This window comes from Stegostoma tigrinum, chromosome 1, assembly GCF_030684315.1.
Source record: "Stegostoma tigrinum isolate sSteTig4 chromosome 1, sSteTig4.hap1, whole genome shotgun sequence".
In the NCBI taxonomy this organism is placed as follows: Eukaryota; Metazoa; Chordata; class Chondrichthyes; order Orectolobiformes; family Stegostomatidae; genus Stegostoma; species Stegostoma tigrinum.
Window position 1 is genome coordinate 175,528,295 of NC_081354.1, and position 15,474 is coordinate 175,543,768.

At 42.6% G+C, this 15,474-nt stretch overlaps 1 protein-coding gene across 2 annotated transcripts in view; it reads right to left on the reverse strand.

Annotated features, from left to right (window-relative positions):
• Nucleotides 1-403: 403 nt before the first annotated feature.
• Nucleotides 404-15,474, reverse strand: part of LOC125456872 (octopamine receptor 1-like) — a 32,169-nt gene continuing 17,098 nt past the window's right edge. For both annotated transcript variants that reach the window (XM_048540362.2, XM_059651602.1), the window contains 2 exons: nt 5,963-6,139; nt 404-3,554 (listed from right to left, as the gene is read on the reverse strand). In XM_048540362.2, coding sequence (XP_048396319.1) covers nt 2,873-3,554; nt 5,963-6,139 — 859 coding nt within the window. In that variant the 3' untranslated portion in view covers nt 404-2,872. The remainder of the gene's footprint in view (nt 3,555-5,962; nt 6,140-15,474) is intronic.

Here is a 15,474-nt window from a genome sequence, read left to right on the forward strand (position 1 = left end):
CATCCTTACTTACTATGATCTGCTTGTACTGGCCATAAACAAAACTTTTCACTGCACTTCGGTACAAGTGACAGTAAATCAATCAATCAATAATAATGGGAACTGCAGATGCTGGAGAATCCGAGATAACAAAGTGTGAAGCTGGATGAACACAGCAGGCCCAGCAGCATCTCAGGAGCACAAAAGCTGACGTTTCGGGCCTAGACGCTTTATTTGATGAAGGGTCTAGGCCCGAAACGTCAGCTTTTGTGCTCCTGAGATGCTGCTTGGTCTGCTGTGTTCATCCAGCTCCACACTTTGTTATCTTATAATCAATCAATAATGAATGGGTAACCTTAATGAATAACAGATACACAGTGACAGAAATGAACCACCAACAAAGTGATCATAAAAGGTAATGTAATTATTTGTGCAAAATATATTTATTTATTCTGACAGCTTAATGTGCAGTTAAGCCAGAAATACCACCAAGTGCCACAAAACAAGCATTTCACTGCTACTTTCACAACCATGAGGGAGGGAGTTGCATGGTGCAGAGTTCTCAACAGGGAATACTTGTACAGTGACCAAGAAAACCCATTCGGAACACCAACAAATTGTCTGCTTGAGGCAATAGAGATGCTCCAGCCGTTGGAATAAAGAAAGATAAAAAGATTATTGGTAGAAGGGATACATTATCATCTGCCCAGCCCTGGGTTGGATCGGGATAAGGAATAAGTGCTGAGAAGAAATGGGTCTGAAATCTGGATTCATCCCTCAGAGGAACAGGTGTTGAATGACAGATTAGATTCTCAAGACTCTTCACCTTCTTGCTGCCCTTCTGCGCTGCAGGTCCTCCCGCAAAGAAGTGGACCGACAGTAAATCTGCGCACTACTCATCATTTTACTAAGACTGTTCCAGCAAAGATCTATCTGAAATGAGCCTGTTACTGTAATCTGGATGGATAGAGAGGAGCAAATCTCTATTGAAGTCACATTTGTAGATGAATTAATCCTTTGGGCACATCAAAACTTTGAAAGCAGACACAATCTACTGCTAGAGTTTGCCATGTCATTGGGTAAAGATTTCCAGCCCACCAATTCACCAGCTGTATTTGTAGGAAATTAGACAAGATCAGCACAGGCTAGTGATTCAACATGGTCTATATCTATATGCTCTATCCGGCTTAGTTCTATGCTGGACTATTACCACAACAGGACAGCACATTAATGTCAAGCTGAAAAAGAAAACCTACAATATGCACAACTCTGAAGAGGGAAGATGAACAATTTCTCTAGGTTTATGCAGAAGAATGGTGATGAAGTAGACAAAGCTATCCTGGGAACACATTAAGCAGATAACATCAGCAGATTCAATGGAGAACTGGATGGGCAATTGTCTGTGAAAATAATTGCACAGCATGAGAGATAGTGCTTAATGGAAATGAGCACATGGACATTGGACTTCCCAGTCTATCATCTTTTGTAGAATCTATCTCTGGTTATTTGACTCCCATTGTCAAATAACTCTTGTCAGACAGTAATGCACAACAGTGCAATGAGCAAACACGATATTATTTTCACATCATGATGCCAAGCTGTTTGGTGTCTTATGTGAATTGTAATACAGTCCACGGCATCAGTATTCTAATAAGAGTGTCTAATGTTTAACACAGCATCACGTGTAATATGCAAAACGTTTGAAATGCTTTTTCTCCCCACCATGCCCACAATCCTCTTATAAGTCTTTATTGGAGAAGCCTAAGTGAAGGACTAAAGTTCACAGTGTTGGACACCACAAGACTCAAAATAGCAGAGAATACAAAAATTAAATTAGGAAGTAGTGACAGCAATTTGGGGATTCGGAAATAATTGCCTGCAGTAAGACAGGAAGGCTTAGGGAAATGAAGAACCCATGCATCTGAGGATCTTGGAAAATGATTTGGAGCAAATAAATTTCATTACAATACAAGAAAGGAGGTAGATAATGTAGACATTTGGAACTTACAAGGAATAAGGGAGAAATGACAAGGAGTAAAATGACCACAGTAATATGAATCAAATAGTGGAAAATAGGACATGGTGTGTACAGAATTATATAGAAAGTCTGGATTTTGTGGTAGCCCTGATGGTACAGCTTTTGGAGTTTATTGATTTATTTGTAGTTGGCGTCGGAAGCTAAAATGTTGTTGTTGGACCCAGTTCCTATGCTGGGTCTGCTGTTAAATTCCCTGCAAATGTAAATGTTTTGAGTCTCTTAATTTAGGGTAATCTTCCACTTTTACACGATAAGTCCCAATGTAAAAGCTCCTGCAAATTGTACGCCTTCTGTAAATGAAGGGTAACTGAATTTTCAATTACCTATTTTGTTCAGAATTATTCCTGAATAACTTCTGTCACTAAAAGTACCACTTTCAGATGTGTTGAATGTCGATTTTTTTCGAATGAAACAAACTAAATGAAAAATTTTCTTTGAATATTGTATTGGTGTTGAAATTTATGATTTTTCAACTTCTGCTTTAATCTATTTGTGTAGCGCCCAATCTCCATCTTGCCATGTATAAGATTATTCAAAATGAAAGATAATCAGTGGCTTTTACTTCCTGTTTTATTGTCTATGAGGATGCTTCAATGTGATTGGCTGCTTGGTCTGCTTGAGGACATCACTACTGTTGGATGCCAGAGGTCCCCTTGAACTGAAGACAGAATGAACGTAACGCTAGGAAAGGTGAATGCAATGACAACAGAGATCCCTAGATCCTATAGGCAGTGTTCTTTGAGGTTCGTGGCAAAGGACAGGTCATGTTATTTATGGCGCAGAGGCAGGTCATTATGCCCAACTGGTTTAGGTCCGAGTTTACAGATCACAGGAGTCTCCTCCACCAGACCCCACCTATTCCTTTGATTTGCTTTTGCGTCCATTGGGAATGCCAGTCACCTTGGTGTTGTATTCAGTATCCTGGGCTGTCTTCGAGAAGGTCACAATGGATACCATGTCCTCGCCAATGTCCACCTGTGTCCTCCAGCGTCGGCAGATGAGCAGCTTCTTCAGCGCCCGCTGGAAGTCACGGTTGAGGAAAGCATACAGCATGGGGTTGATGGTCGAATTGCAGTAGCCCAACCAGGTTATCACTTTGAAGATGTGGGGGATGACATCGCTGGTCGACTCAGCTCCGTGGACCGCTAGCCAGATATTAAAGACAAAATATGGGAGCCAGCACATGACAAAAACTGAAATGATGATGCTCATTGTCCGCGTGGCCTTGTTTTCCAGCTGTAGGTTATCTGGCCGCTTGCTATTGGGGTGGTAGTGGAGGTCCAGTGTCTGTGCCATGATCCTGCTGGATTTCAGGCGGGATGCCCGGTAGATGAAGAAGTACATGCTGCACATGATCAGGAAGGGGATGTAGAATGCCAAGGCCGATGCCACGATAGCAAATGCCCAGTTGGTCACAAAGACACATTCTGTCCCGGCATCAAAATTGACGCCTGGTATCTCATTCCATCCTTGCATTACGGGTAGAAACGATATTAATGATGAGTAGACCCAAATTGTCACTGCCATTATGATGCATCTGCAAAATCGATAAATCATTTAGCAACAAGAAAATGCTAATAAATTCAACAGGTCGACATCTCGGAGGCACTCAGGGAAGAGAGTTTGATCATTGGGAGGTAGGAGAAAGGGTATGGGCAGGGGCACGGTGGGGACAATACTCTCTTCTCTAGTTAACTGCCAGGTGAACTAAAGAGGATGTGGAGCTGTGCTTTTCTAATAAATCATCTTTTATACAGAAAGGCCTATTGGGAGTGTGAGAGGGTTTCAGAAAATCTTATTCTTTCCCATTGATCCCAATCCTGTGCCATCTGATCATATCTCTCCTTATTCCTTATTCAGACACACATCAAATTACCTTGTGAATCCCTCATGTCCATGTACACAGATCCTTGAAAGTTGCCACCCAGGTTGACAGGGTTGTTAAGAAGGCATACAGTGTTTTAGCTTTTATTAATAGAGGGATCGAGTTCTGGAACCAAGAGGTTATGGTGAAACTGTACAAAACTCTGGTGTGGCCGCACTTGGAGTATTGTGTACAGTTCTGGTCACCGCATTATAAGAAGGATGTGGAAGCTTTGGAAAGGGTGCAGAGGAGATTTACTCAGATGTTGCCTGGTATGGAGGGAAGGTCTTACGAGGAAAGGCTGAGGGACTTGAGGCTGTTTTCATTAGAGAGAAGAAGGTTGAGAGGTGACTTAATTGAGACATATAAAATAATCAGAGGGTTAGATAGGGTGGATAGGGAGAGCCTTTTTCCTAGGATGGTGACAGCGAGCACGAGGGGGCATAGCTTTAAATTGAGGGGTGAAAGATATAGGACAGATGTCAGAGGTAGTTTCTTTACTCAGAGAGTAGTAAGGGAATGGAACGCTTTGCCTGCAACGGTAGTAGATTCGCCAACTTTAGGTACATTTAAGTCGTCATTGGATAAGCATATGGACGTACATGGAGTGGTGTAGGTTAGATGGGCTTGAGATCGGTATGACAGGTCGGCACAAAATCGAGGGCCAAAGGGCCTGTACTGTGCTGTAATGTTCTATGTTCAGGTTCAAGTCGAGTGTTGTAAGCAAAAGGCAGGCAAGTGGATTTTAGGATTATCAGATCAGCCAGGATCTTACTGAATGGCAAAACAGACTCGATGGACTGATTGGCCTTCCGAAGCTCCTACCTCTTAAATGCTGTCCATAACTCACCCTTTGTCTAAGGAGAAGCTCCAATTCTTCTCTTATTCTTTTTTGTTTTAAATTGCACACCCCCAACATTTAAATATGGTCTGTATGAATTTAGTAAGATGGCTGCCTGCATTTTAAGCAAACAGAGACAGGGAGGCAGAGATTTTGGAAGCAAATTGCACACCTCAGAGATCCCAAATCCACCAGATGTCAACACTTTCGGTGATTCTAACCCACTTTCTACAACCCTGGGATCTAAGCGGAGGCTTGGGGACCGCTTTGCAGAACGCCTCCACTCGGTTCGCAACAAACAACTGCACCTCCCAGTCGCGAACCATTTCAACTCCCCCTCCCATTCTTTAGATGACATGTCCATCATGGGCCTCCTGCAGTGCCACAATGATGCCGCCCGAAGGTTGCAGGAACAGCAACTTATATTCCACTTTGATACCATTGGGCTGCAGGGTACCCATGTGGACTTCACCAGCTTCAAAATCTCCCCTTCCCCCACCGCATCCCAAAACCAGCCCAGTTCGACCCTCCCCCTACTGCACCACACAACCAGCCTAGCCTGTCTCTGCCTCCCTAACCTGTTCTTCCTCTCACCCATTCCTTCCTCCCACCTCAAGCCGCACCTCCATTTCCTATCTACCACCGCATCCCACCTCCTTGACCTGTCCGTCTTCCCTGGACTGACCTATCCCCTCCCTACCTCCCCACCTATACTCCCCTCTCCACCTATCTTCTTTTCTCTCCATCTTCGGTCCGCCTCCCCCTCTCTCCCTATTTATTCCAGTTCCCTCTCCCCACCCCCCTCTCTGATGAAGGGTCTAGGCCCGAAACGTCAGCTTTTGTGCTCCTGAGATGCTGCTGGGCCTGCTGTTTTCATCCAGCTCTACACTTTGTTATCTCGGATTCTCCAGCATCTGCAGTTCCCATTATCTCTCATGTCTGCTCCTGCTTAGTGGTTACAAAAACAGCAACTGGTCCTTATTGACGCCAGTAATTAACAGTAGCTACTATCTCTACATCCACTTCTATACAGCAGTGTCTAATAAATGCAACAGGCCTTTGACGGTACACATCAAAACCCACGATGTTCTGTAAGTATCTGTAGGACACGGCCAGCACTTATGAAACATATTGATTACTATTATTACGGAGAAAGGATTCGCATGATCAAAAATAGTAAATGCACACTGGTAATTTTCTCACTGAGACACTGAGCAGGGAGTGAAAGAGTTTTACTGACCTTTTGCGAGACATCCTCTTTGGGTAGTAGTAAGGGGTGACAACCGAGCAGTACCGGTCTAAGCTGATGAAACACAGAGTGACGATGGAGGCCGTGCAGAACATGACATCGAAGGAGATCCAGACTTTGCAGAACTGTCTACCAAACATCCACATTCCTGTTACTTCATAAATAATACTGGAAAAGGAGGGACACTTAGGTTTGAAAGTGATACCATGTGGTACAAGTGTCTAAAAGAACCCACTTTACCTTCATTCCATTTCATTTTGCATACTCTGGATTGAACTACATGCTTTTTTCCTTTATTCATTCACGGGGTGAGGGCGTCAATGACCAGGCAGCATTTATTGCCCATCCCTAATTGCCCAGAGGTCAGTTAAGAGTCAACCACATTACTGTGGGTGTGGAGTTACATGTAGACCAGGCCAAGAAAGGATGGTAGATTCCTTTCCTAAGGGACATTAGTGAACCAGATGGGTTTTTCCCGATATTTGACAATAGAGTTATGGTCATTAAACTTAATTCCAGATATTTATTGAATTCAATTTCCACTATCTGCCATGCCAGGATTTAAACTCAGGTCCCCAGAACATTATCCGGATCTCTGAATAACACTTAAAGTGGTGAAAGCCTGAAAATGGTTGCTTTCTCCTGATGGGATTCAGTAAAGTAGATGCAGCAGAAGTGTTTGTATCCGAATTCAAAAATAAGGGCAATAAATGGAAAAGTCACAAATAATCAAAATGACAAAAGGACATTTATGAGGGGGCATAATTTTAAGGTGATTGCAAGAAGGTATAGGGGAGATGTCAGAGGTCAGTTCTTTACACAGAGAGTGGTGGGTGTGTGGAATGTGCTGTCAACAGTGGTAGTGGAGTCAGATACATTAGGGACATTTAAGCGACTCTTGATAGTAAAGTATAGGGTATGCAGGGCAGTTTGACCTTAGTGTAGGATAATATGTCGGCACAATATCGTGGACTGAAGGGCCTGACCTGTGCTGTACTTTTCTATGTTCTATATTCTAAATGGGAGTGAGGAATTCAGAAGATAATTCTTTATCCAGCTATGGTTGAAATGTGGAATTTGCAGAGATGGGGAATCATTGAAGCATTGGTCCATTTAAAGGGAAACAAGATGAGCGAATAAGCAAAGGAATAGAAGGGTATTTTGTTGCAGTTAGACATAGTGTGAGGAGTATATTTATTGACTAGTATAGTCAATAAATGCCGATTTTGATCAGTCAGGCAGAATGGCTTGCTTGTCTGATTAATTTGTTTCCAATGGGAAATTCAAACTGAGTTGATAAGTTACAGAATTACCAGAGGATTGCATGTGCAAGTTTTCTACTTCAACCACTAATAAGCTTGGTAGTTGTTCGGACATGATATGACGTGTCTCACGGGCATTATGACTTGAACCTGGACCTCCTAGCCCAGAGGTAGGAGCAGCAGCACTGCACCACAAGACCTCTCCAATATGCTCTCCATAGTTGATTGGATTTGCACTTGATTCTGTGATAATTGATTAAAACTTGAGTCCTACTGGGGAGAATAACAGTCAGGAATATTAGCATCAGTTTTTGAACTATCATATGTTACTTAATATTCTTTCACTTGCTATGACAGCAAAGGAAAATTATTCAGTGCTGTAATCTTTACTGCCTATTCTGTGTCCATCAATCCAGTTTCTTTTCAAACTAGTTAATTGGACCCCAAGTCAGGTACCTTCATGACCTGATGGACAGTCAGGCTCAGAAAGTAACACATTTGTCTGGAGGATTTCTGGAAAATTGCCCAGCTCCTCTCTCATGATCTCATTGGAAGTGTTGTACGTTTATCGATACTCAGTCTGGATCCCCCACCAACGTTACATCCAAACCTGGTGACCAAGGGATGCAACAGCCTAGTGGTATTATTGTTGGATTGTTAATCCAGAGACCCAGATAATGATCTGGGGACCTGGGTTCGAATCCTGCCATGGCAGATGGTGGAATTTGAATTCACTAATAATCTGGAATTAAAAATCTAATGATGACCTTGACCCAATTACCAGTTGTCAGGAATAGCCCACCTGGTTAACGAATGTCCTTTAGTGAAGGAAACTGCCATCCTTACCTGGTCTGGCTTACACGTAACTTCAGACCCACAGTGTTGTGGTTGACTCATAACTACCCTCTGGGCAATTAGGGATGGGCAATAAATGCCGGCCTAGCCAGCGATGCTCTCATCCCATGAACAAATAAAGGACAAAAAACCTGATGCTGCCTCAGACAGGCTTCAATGGGATTTAATATCATGACTTGAAATGTTTGCCATCCCCACTCCTCTCTCAACAGATGCTGCGTACCCCATTCCTTCCCCTTCTCCTGCCACTCAGCTCACGCATATGAAGCATCATAATCAAACTTCTTGAAACTCTTTTATCGTCAGTCTCAAAACCTGTCCCATACCCTCAGTTCAGAACTACCTATGTGCATCTTTGTTTCAGTAACCCTCAGATGTATTGTCAAACTTGGGATCTACTACCAGCGTGTGTGTGTGTGTGTGTGTGTGTGTGTGTGTGTGTGATAGTGCTGTTAAGAAGGCTTGCGGTGTGTTAGGTTTTATTGGTAGAGGGATTGAGTTCTGGAGCCGTGATGTCATGCTGCAACTACAAAACGCTAGTGCGGCCTCATTTGGAATATTGCGTGCAGTTCTGGTCGCTCCATTACAGGAAGGATGTGAAAGCATTGGAAAAGGTGCAGAGGAGATTTACCAGGATGTTGCCTGGTCTGGAGCAAAGGTCTTATGAGGAAAGGCTGAGGGACTTGGGTCTGTTCTCATTGGTGAGAAGGAGGTTAAGAGGGGATTTAATAGAGACATAGATGATGATCAGAGGATTAGATAGGGTGGACAGTGTGAGTCTTTTTCCGAGGATGATGATGTCAGCTTGTACAAGGGGGCATAGCTACAAATTGAGGGGTGATAGATTTAATACAGATGTCAGAGGCAGGTTCTTTACTCAGAGAGTGGTAAGGGTGTGGAACGCCTTGCCTGCCAATGTAGTTAACTCAGCCACATTAGAGGCATTTAAACAGTCCTTGGATAAGCATATGGATAATGATGGGATATTGTAGGGGGAGGGGCTTAGATTAGTTCACAGGTCGGCGCAACATCGAGGGCCAAAGGGCCTGTACTGTGCTGCATTGTTCTATGTTCTGTGTGTGTGTATGTGTGTGTGTGCATTTGTGTGCGTGTATATACTTGAGAAAGTGAATATATGATGTTGTTGGTTCCTGACATGCATTGAGAGAACATAGCATTGACAGAACGAGAAAAAGTATCAAATACCATATTGTTTTACAGAATCCATGTCATTTATTTGACACAAAGGCACATGCGATTGTTCTATTTCTGTCACAAATAAGCTTACTGACACACAAGGATAATCTTTCAGGTTAGACTTGCTCATTGGCAGCCTCAGTGACAGTTTTCTGTCCCTTGTGAGCATCATGAAAAATATACACATGATATGAGCCAGAAATACCTTGCAGATGAATAAAAACAAATAAATACTGGAAATCCCCAGCAGATCTGGCAACATCTGCACAGAGAAACTGAGTCAACATTTCAGGTAAAGGTGACTGTTAATTACGAATTAGCACTTGTTGCTTTTAGTTCACACTTCCCCATGTCTGTTGTCCTTATCCATCAATGGATAGAATGGAAATCACTCTGGGAATTACCTGAAATTCTCCTGGTAGGTCTTTGAGGAAGCTGATGGAATCTGTCTTAATGCATGGATGCAGGATTCCAATGAAATAGCTGATGCTCTGTCGAATTGGTCTAGGTTCAGTTTTTATGTACCACACAACACTCTTCTGCTTTGTCTAACTGCATCAACCTAGACTTCCATTCCTTTCCTTCTTATTTGCTTACCTTGCTTCCCTTTAAATCCATCAATGCTTCAATGACTCCCTGTATCAGCAAAATCCACATTCCAGCCATCATCTGGATAAACATGCTCCCCACGCCAACCTCAAGGAAGTCCCTGTGTTCTGGATTTAAATCCCCAACACATTTAAGTCTCTAGCTTTTAGCTTTGTCCAAATATATGGAAATATAAAATTATTTATCAGAATTTATCAACACATTTCACTGCCCACCCACACTGTTCACCACTTCATGCCTGCATTATTCAAATAGTGACCACCACTTGAAGAAAGTAGATTTACAGCGGGTGCTGAAAGACAACAATACAGAATTTTTATTTTTTAAATTGATTCCCAGAGTGCAGTGGGAATAGCTTGCCCATTATCATCCACCATTCCTGACAACGAACTAGTTTGCTTGGTCATTTTACAGGATGCTTCAAGTCCACAGCCAACTGTACTCCCGGACAAACATAGAAAACAGGAGCAGGAGTAGGCCATTTGGCCCTTCGAATCTCCTCCACTATTCCACTATTATGGCTGACCATCCAACTCAAAGTGGCAATACTGCCTCACAGCACCAGGGACCCAGGTTTGCTCCCAACCTTGGGCCACTGTCTATGTGGAGTTTGTAATATTCTCCCTCTGCCCATGTAGGTTTCCACCAAGTTCTCCAATTTCCTCCAGGAGTCCAAAGACATGCAGGTTAGATGAAGTGGCCGTGTTAAATTGTCCTATAGTGACCAGGGATGTGCACTCTAGGTGGATTAGTTTTGGGGAATGTGTGGTCATAAAGTCGTACAGCACAAAAGCAGACCCTCTGATCCATGCCAGCCAAGTTTCCCAACACAAACAAGTCTGCATTTGGTCCATATCCTTCTAAACCTTTCCTAATTCATTGACCTGTCTAAATGTATTTTTTAAATATTGTAACTGTACCTGCATCTACCACTTCCTCTGGCAGTTCATTCCACACACAAACTACCCTCTGTGTAGAAAAGTTGCCCCTCAGGTCCCTTTTAAATCTTTCTCTTCTCACCTTAAAAATATGCCCTCTGGCTTTGAATTCCCCTACCCTGGAGAAAAAACCTTTGCCATTCACCTTATCTATACTTCTCACGATTTTATAAAGCTCTATCAGGTCATCCTTCAAACTCCTACACTGCAGTGAAATAAGTCCCAGATTATCCAGGCTCCCCCTATAACTCAAACCCTCCAGTCCCAGTAACATCCTCGTAAAGCTTTTCTGCACCATCTTCAATTTAATAATATTCTCCCTATACAAGGCAACCTGAACTGTACACAGTATTCCAAAGGATAGGGAGGGGCAGGTATGGATGGATGCTCTTCAGTGAGTGGATGCAGATGTGATGGGCCACATGGCCTCTATCTGTACTGTAAGGCTTCTATTGATTCTGTTCTTGCTTTCTGCCTATATCCCTTATCTGTAAAGACTATAGATTAGATTATTAGATTAGATTCCCTACAGTGTGGAAATAGGCCCTTCAGCCCAACAAGTCCACACCACCAATTGAAGCATCCCACCCAGACCCATCCCCCGATAACCCACACACCCCTGAACACTACGGGCAATTTAGCATGGCCGATCCACTTAGCCTGCACATCTTTGGACTGTGGGAGGAAACTGGAGCACCCGGAGGAATCCCACACAGACACAGGGAGAATGTGCAAACTCCACACAGACAGTCATCTGAGGCTGGAATCGAACCTGGGTCCCTGGCGCTGTGAGGCTGCAGTGCTAACCACTGAGCCACCGTGCAGCCCTATATTTAAGTCCTTCTTGAAAACATTCAATATTTTGGCCTCAACCACTTTCTGTGAAAGAGAATTCCGGAGTAGGGAATGAGAGGTCCTTTATCCACAACAGGAATTTGTCAGACAATTTTTTAATGGTTTTTAAATTTTCTTTTTAAGGTGCCTGACCACAACCTTACCAATTTATTGAGTTCAATTCCCCAATGGGACTCATATGCTTGTGTAGTTGATAAGTCCATCACTCTTAAGATGGAGCGAGCTGATAGCGTGACTGCTTACAAAATATATTTATACCTTGCAGAAAGGGAGTGAATTTACAGACAACACTAAAATAGGAGGAAATGTAAGAAGGATACAAAGAGTTTACAGTGAGATATTGATGGGTTAAGTAAGTGGGGTGAAAAGTTCACAAATAGAACATAATGTTGGAAAACACAGTTTTTCATTTTGGAAGGTAGAACAAAAGAACAGAATATTATCTACATGGAGAAAAATACAGAAAGTTGTAGAAACACAGACAACTAGCAGAAAGATGCAGCATGTAATCAGGAAGACTAATAGAATGTTGGCCCTTATTTCAAGGGAGTTGGAGTGTAAGAGTACAGAAACCTTACTGCAACTGTACAAGTGCTGTTGACAGCATATCTGAAGTACTGTGAGCAGTTTAGATCCCCTTATTTAGGGAAAAATATCATTTCATTGGAGGAAGCTCAGAGAAGATCCACTCAGATGATTCTCGGAATGCAGGGATTGTCTTATAAAACAAAGGCTAAATAGACTGGGAGTGTAGACTGGAGTTTAGAAAAATGAGAGGTGATCTCTTTGAAACATATATGATTCTTAAGGGGCTTGACAAGGTAAATGCTGAGAGGTATTACCTCTTAAGGGAGTCTAGGTCCAGAGGGCATTGTCTCAGAATAAAGGGACACCAATTTAAGACTGAGATGAGGAAGAGTTTCTTCTCTCCTTGCCACAGAAGGCTATGGGGTCAGAGTCCCTTGTGTATATTTAAGACTGAGATAAATAGATTCTTGATCGGTAAGGCAGTCTAGGATTACAGGAAAGTGGACACAAGGAGTGACGGATCAGCCATGATTCTGTTGAATGGCAGAGTACACTTAAGAGGCCGAATAACGTACTCTTGTTCCTGTTTCCTGTGATCTTACAGACAGATTTATTCCCTTAGGTACATTCCTACAGGCCAGCCACTTGGTTTGCAGACTGCTGGTATGTATACAAATTGCTATAACATGAGGAAAGCTCAATGGCCAATATAACTTTTGGATAGTCAGATTTATGCAGTTAAAAGAAAAGTACATGCAGCTGGTTTGGTCTTACAGCTAGTAAGGTGAGTTTGTTAGCATTGTAAGTGCACTGAACGTAGAGCATCATTGTATTCACACCTCAGAGTCACTCATACTGCAACACAGAGATGATTTGTACCCCTTGATTCATTTGCAGGCAATACTACTCTCAGCACAAACCAATTTCTGAGCACTTCACATCCTATCAGTGCAGTAGAATGCTCCAAACAAGCTGTGATAGCTGAGAGGCTCTTCAGGAATCATTCAATTAGTTGCACAATGCTCTAGACATGAACTTCCAACTGATGTAAGACAGGATCACGTGTATATTAGCTCCACTTTTAAAGGTCTGTTTGATTTGTGACCAGGCTGAAAAAAGTACATTGATTTCATAACTGAATTTGTAGATTGCACCACTTCAAAATTCCACACGATAAGCTGCATCTATAGCCAAAAGTCATTGGATCTACTTTTCAATATCAACCGGTAAATCTAGAAAAAATCAATGGGTTTAAGTTTATCCAGGAGATGTGTGCGTTACTGATATTTATTTCCCATCCTAAATCTCGCTGAAAAGGTGGTACTGTGCTTAATTCTTTTGCTGCTGAAGTCTATATGGAAAAAGTAACTGCCATGAACTCATTTTTATGGATCCACTTTTATCATTTTAATTATACTTAGGTACTGTATGATCTTAGTTTTCGGAAGGATTTCCACAAATTTACCTATGATGGATATCAAACTCATTGGGCTGTTGTTACCTGTGTCATTTTGCTACCATTCCAGGAGTAACATCCGGTTGAATTTCTCTGCAATATTCAATATTTTATCGAAGATCTATGTTAACTTTCCTGTAATTTTTTTCTCTTTTTCCATTCTTAATGCTCAGAATTGCCAATCAGGGTTCTGAGATTTAGTCACTCTTCAGCCTTCAACATTGCTTGGTTGCCTTGCTCAAGGTCATGTGAATAGTGCCATGGCTTGTAAGAAAGCTTTAAGAAGGTTAAGAGAACGTTTACCGGGGGTTACTAAGGATGAAAGGCTTCCAATATGATGGGGAGTTGGAAAAATTAGAATAGTTTGCCATGGAAAAGCAAAGTAAAGAACTGACCAAATAGACTCCTTTCTTTGGTAGGCACTGGTTGATTAGTCTTATCTACAGGGTCAGCAGGCGTATCTTTCTTTTACACAGGGAACAATATGGGCCCCCAACCTTGAAAACTCCACACAGTCATTTGAACATGTCAAAGCCCCTGGACTGAGGTTGGACACAGCCCTTGACTTACTGTTATCATCTTATGCTGGATGCCTGTTGGAACAAGGGAATCGCAAACTGTCCATTTTCTTGACTGATCACTACTGATAACCATGACCTGCTTTCTGGCTTTATGTATGCACTATGAAGCTAGGTAAGACTGAACTGTTGACCTTTAAGCACTGAAAGAGGCGGCAAAGCACAAAAGAAGCAATGCAGAGATGCTGCGAGCATCCAACAAAGTGTGAATGAATACTAAAAGAGCAAGTGAGAAATCCTGAGATGCACCCTGGTCCAAACAATGAGGCTCTTGTCCCTGCACACAAAGTGTCTTGACGACAACAGTATGACAAAACCAGCCCATCTGTTTTAAAATACAGCACTGAAGCAGAGAATTGTATTGTAAACGAATTGGAGATGTGCCCTAATGGTGTGGTGAGGCCAGTATGTGTCTGATGCCAACAGGTGGACATGGATTGCATGCAGTCTAAATCTATGGTGTGTACCCTGAGATGGTGTGGCTTGCTGTTCAAGTTGGAGGGCTGGAGGAGTAAGTGGTGAACTGGAGCTGCCAGATGTTCGCTCTGATATTCGTTTTGGAAATTATCTGCGTCCAATTTGTATCTGTGCATGGATGAATAGGAAATAAGGAAATATCAATAAGAAATATCAAGAAGGCAAGATTATCACAGAATCCAGACAGTGTGGAAGCAGGCCCTTCGACCAACAAGTCCACACCAACCCTAGGAACATCCTACCCTGACCCATCCCCCTACAACCTACCTAAGCTACACATCCCTGAACACAGTGGGCAAATTTGCATGGTCAATCCACTTACCCTGCACATCTTTGGACAGTGGGAGGAAACCAGGTCACTCGGAGGAAACACATGCAGATATGGGGAAAATGTGCAAACTCCACACAGACAGTTGCCCGAGGGTGGAATCAAACCTGGGTCCCTGGCGCTGTGAGGCAGCACTGCTAACCACTGAGCCGGCATGCAAATATATGCAAATACTCATTCACCACAAAATTGTGAGATTGTTATTTCACCATTCACAACTTGGTTGCAGATTCAGACTGCCTTTCCTGCCTGTCAATAACCTCAATTTTCTGATTTTGCCATATTTTTCCATCTGGCTTGCCATTACCTTTGTTTATTCAGGCATGGAATGACTCCCCCTCTATCTTGTATTCCCATATCCTACAATTATTGGTTCCTTCAGGTTTGCACATCGCCCTTTTTTGTAGCTACATCGAAATT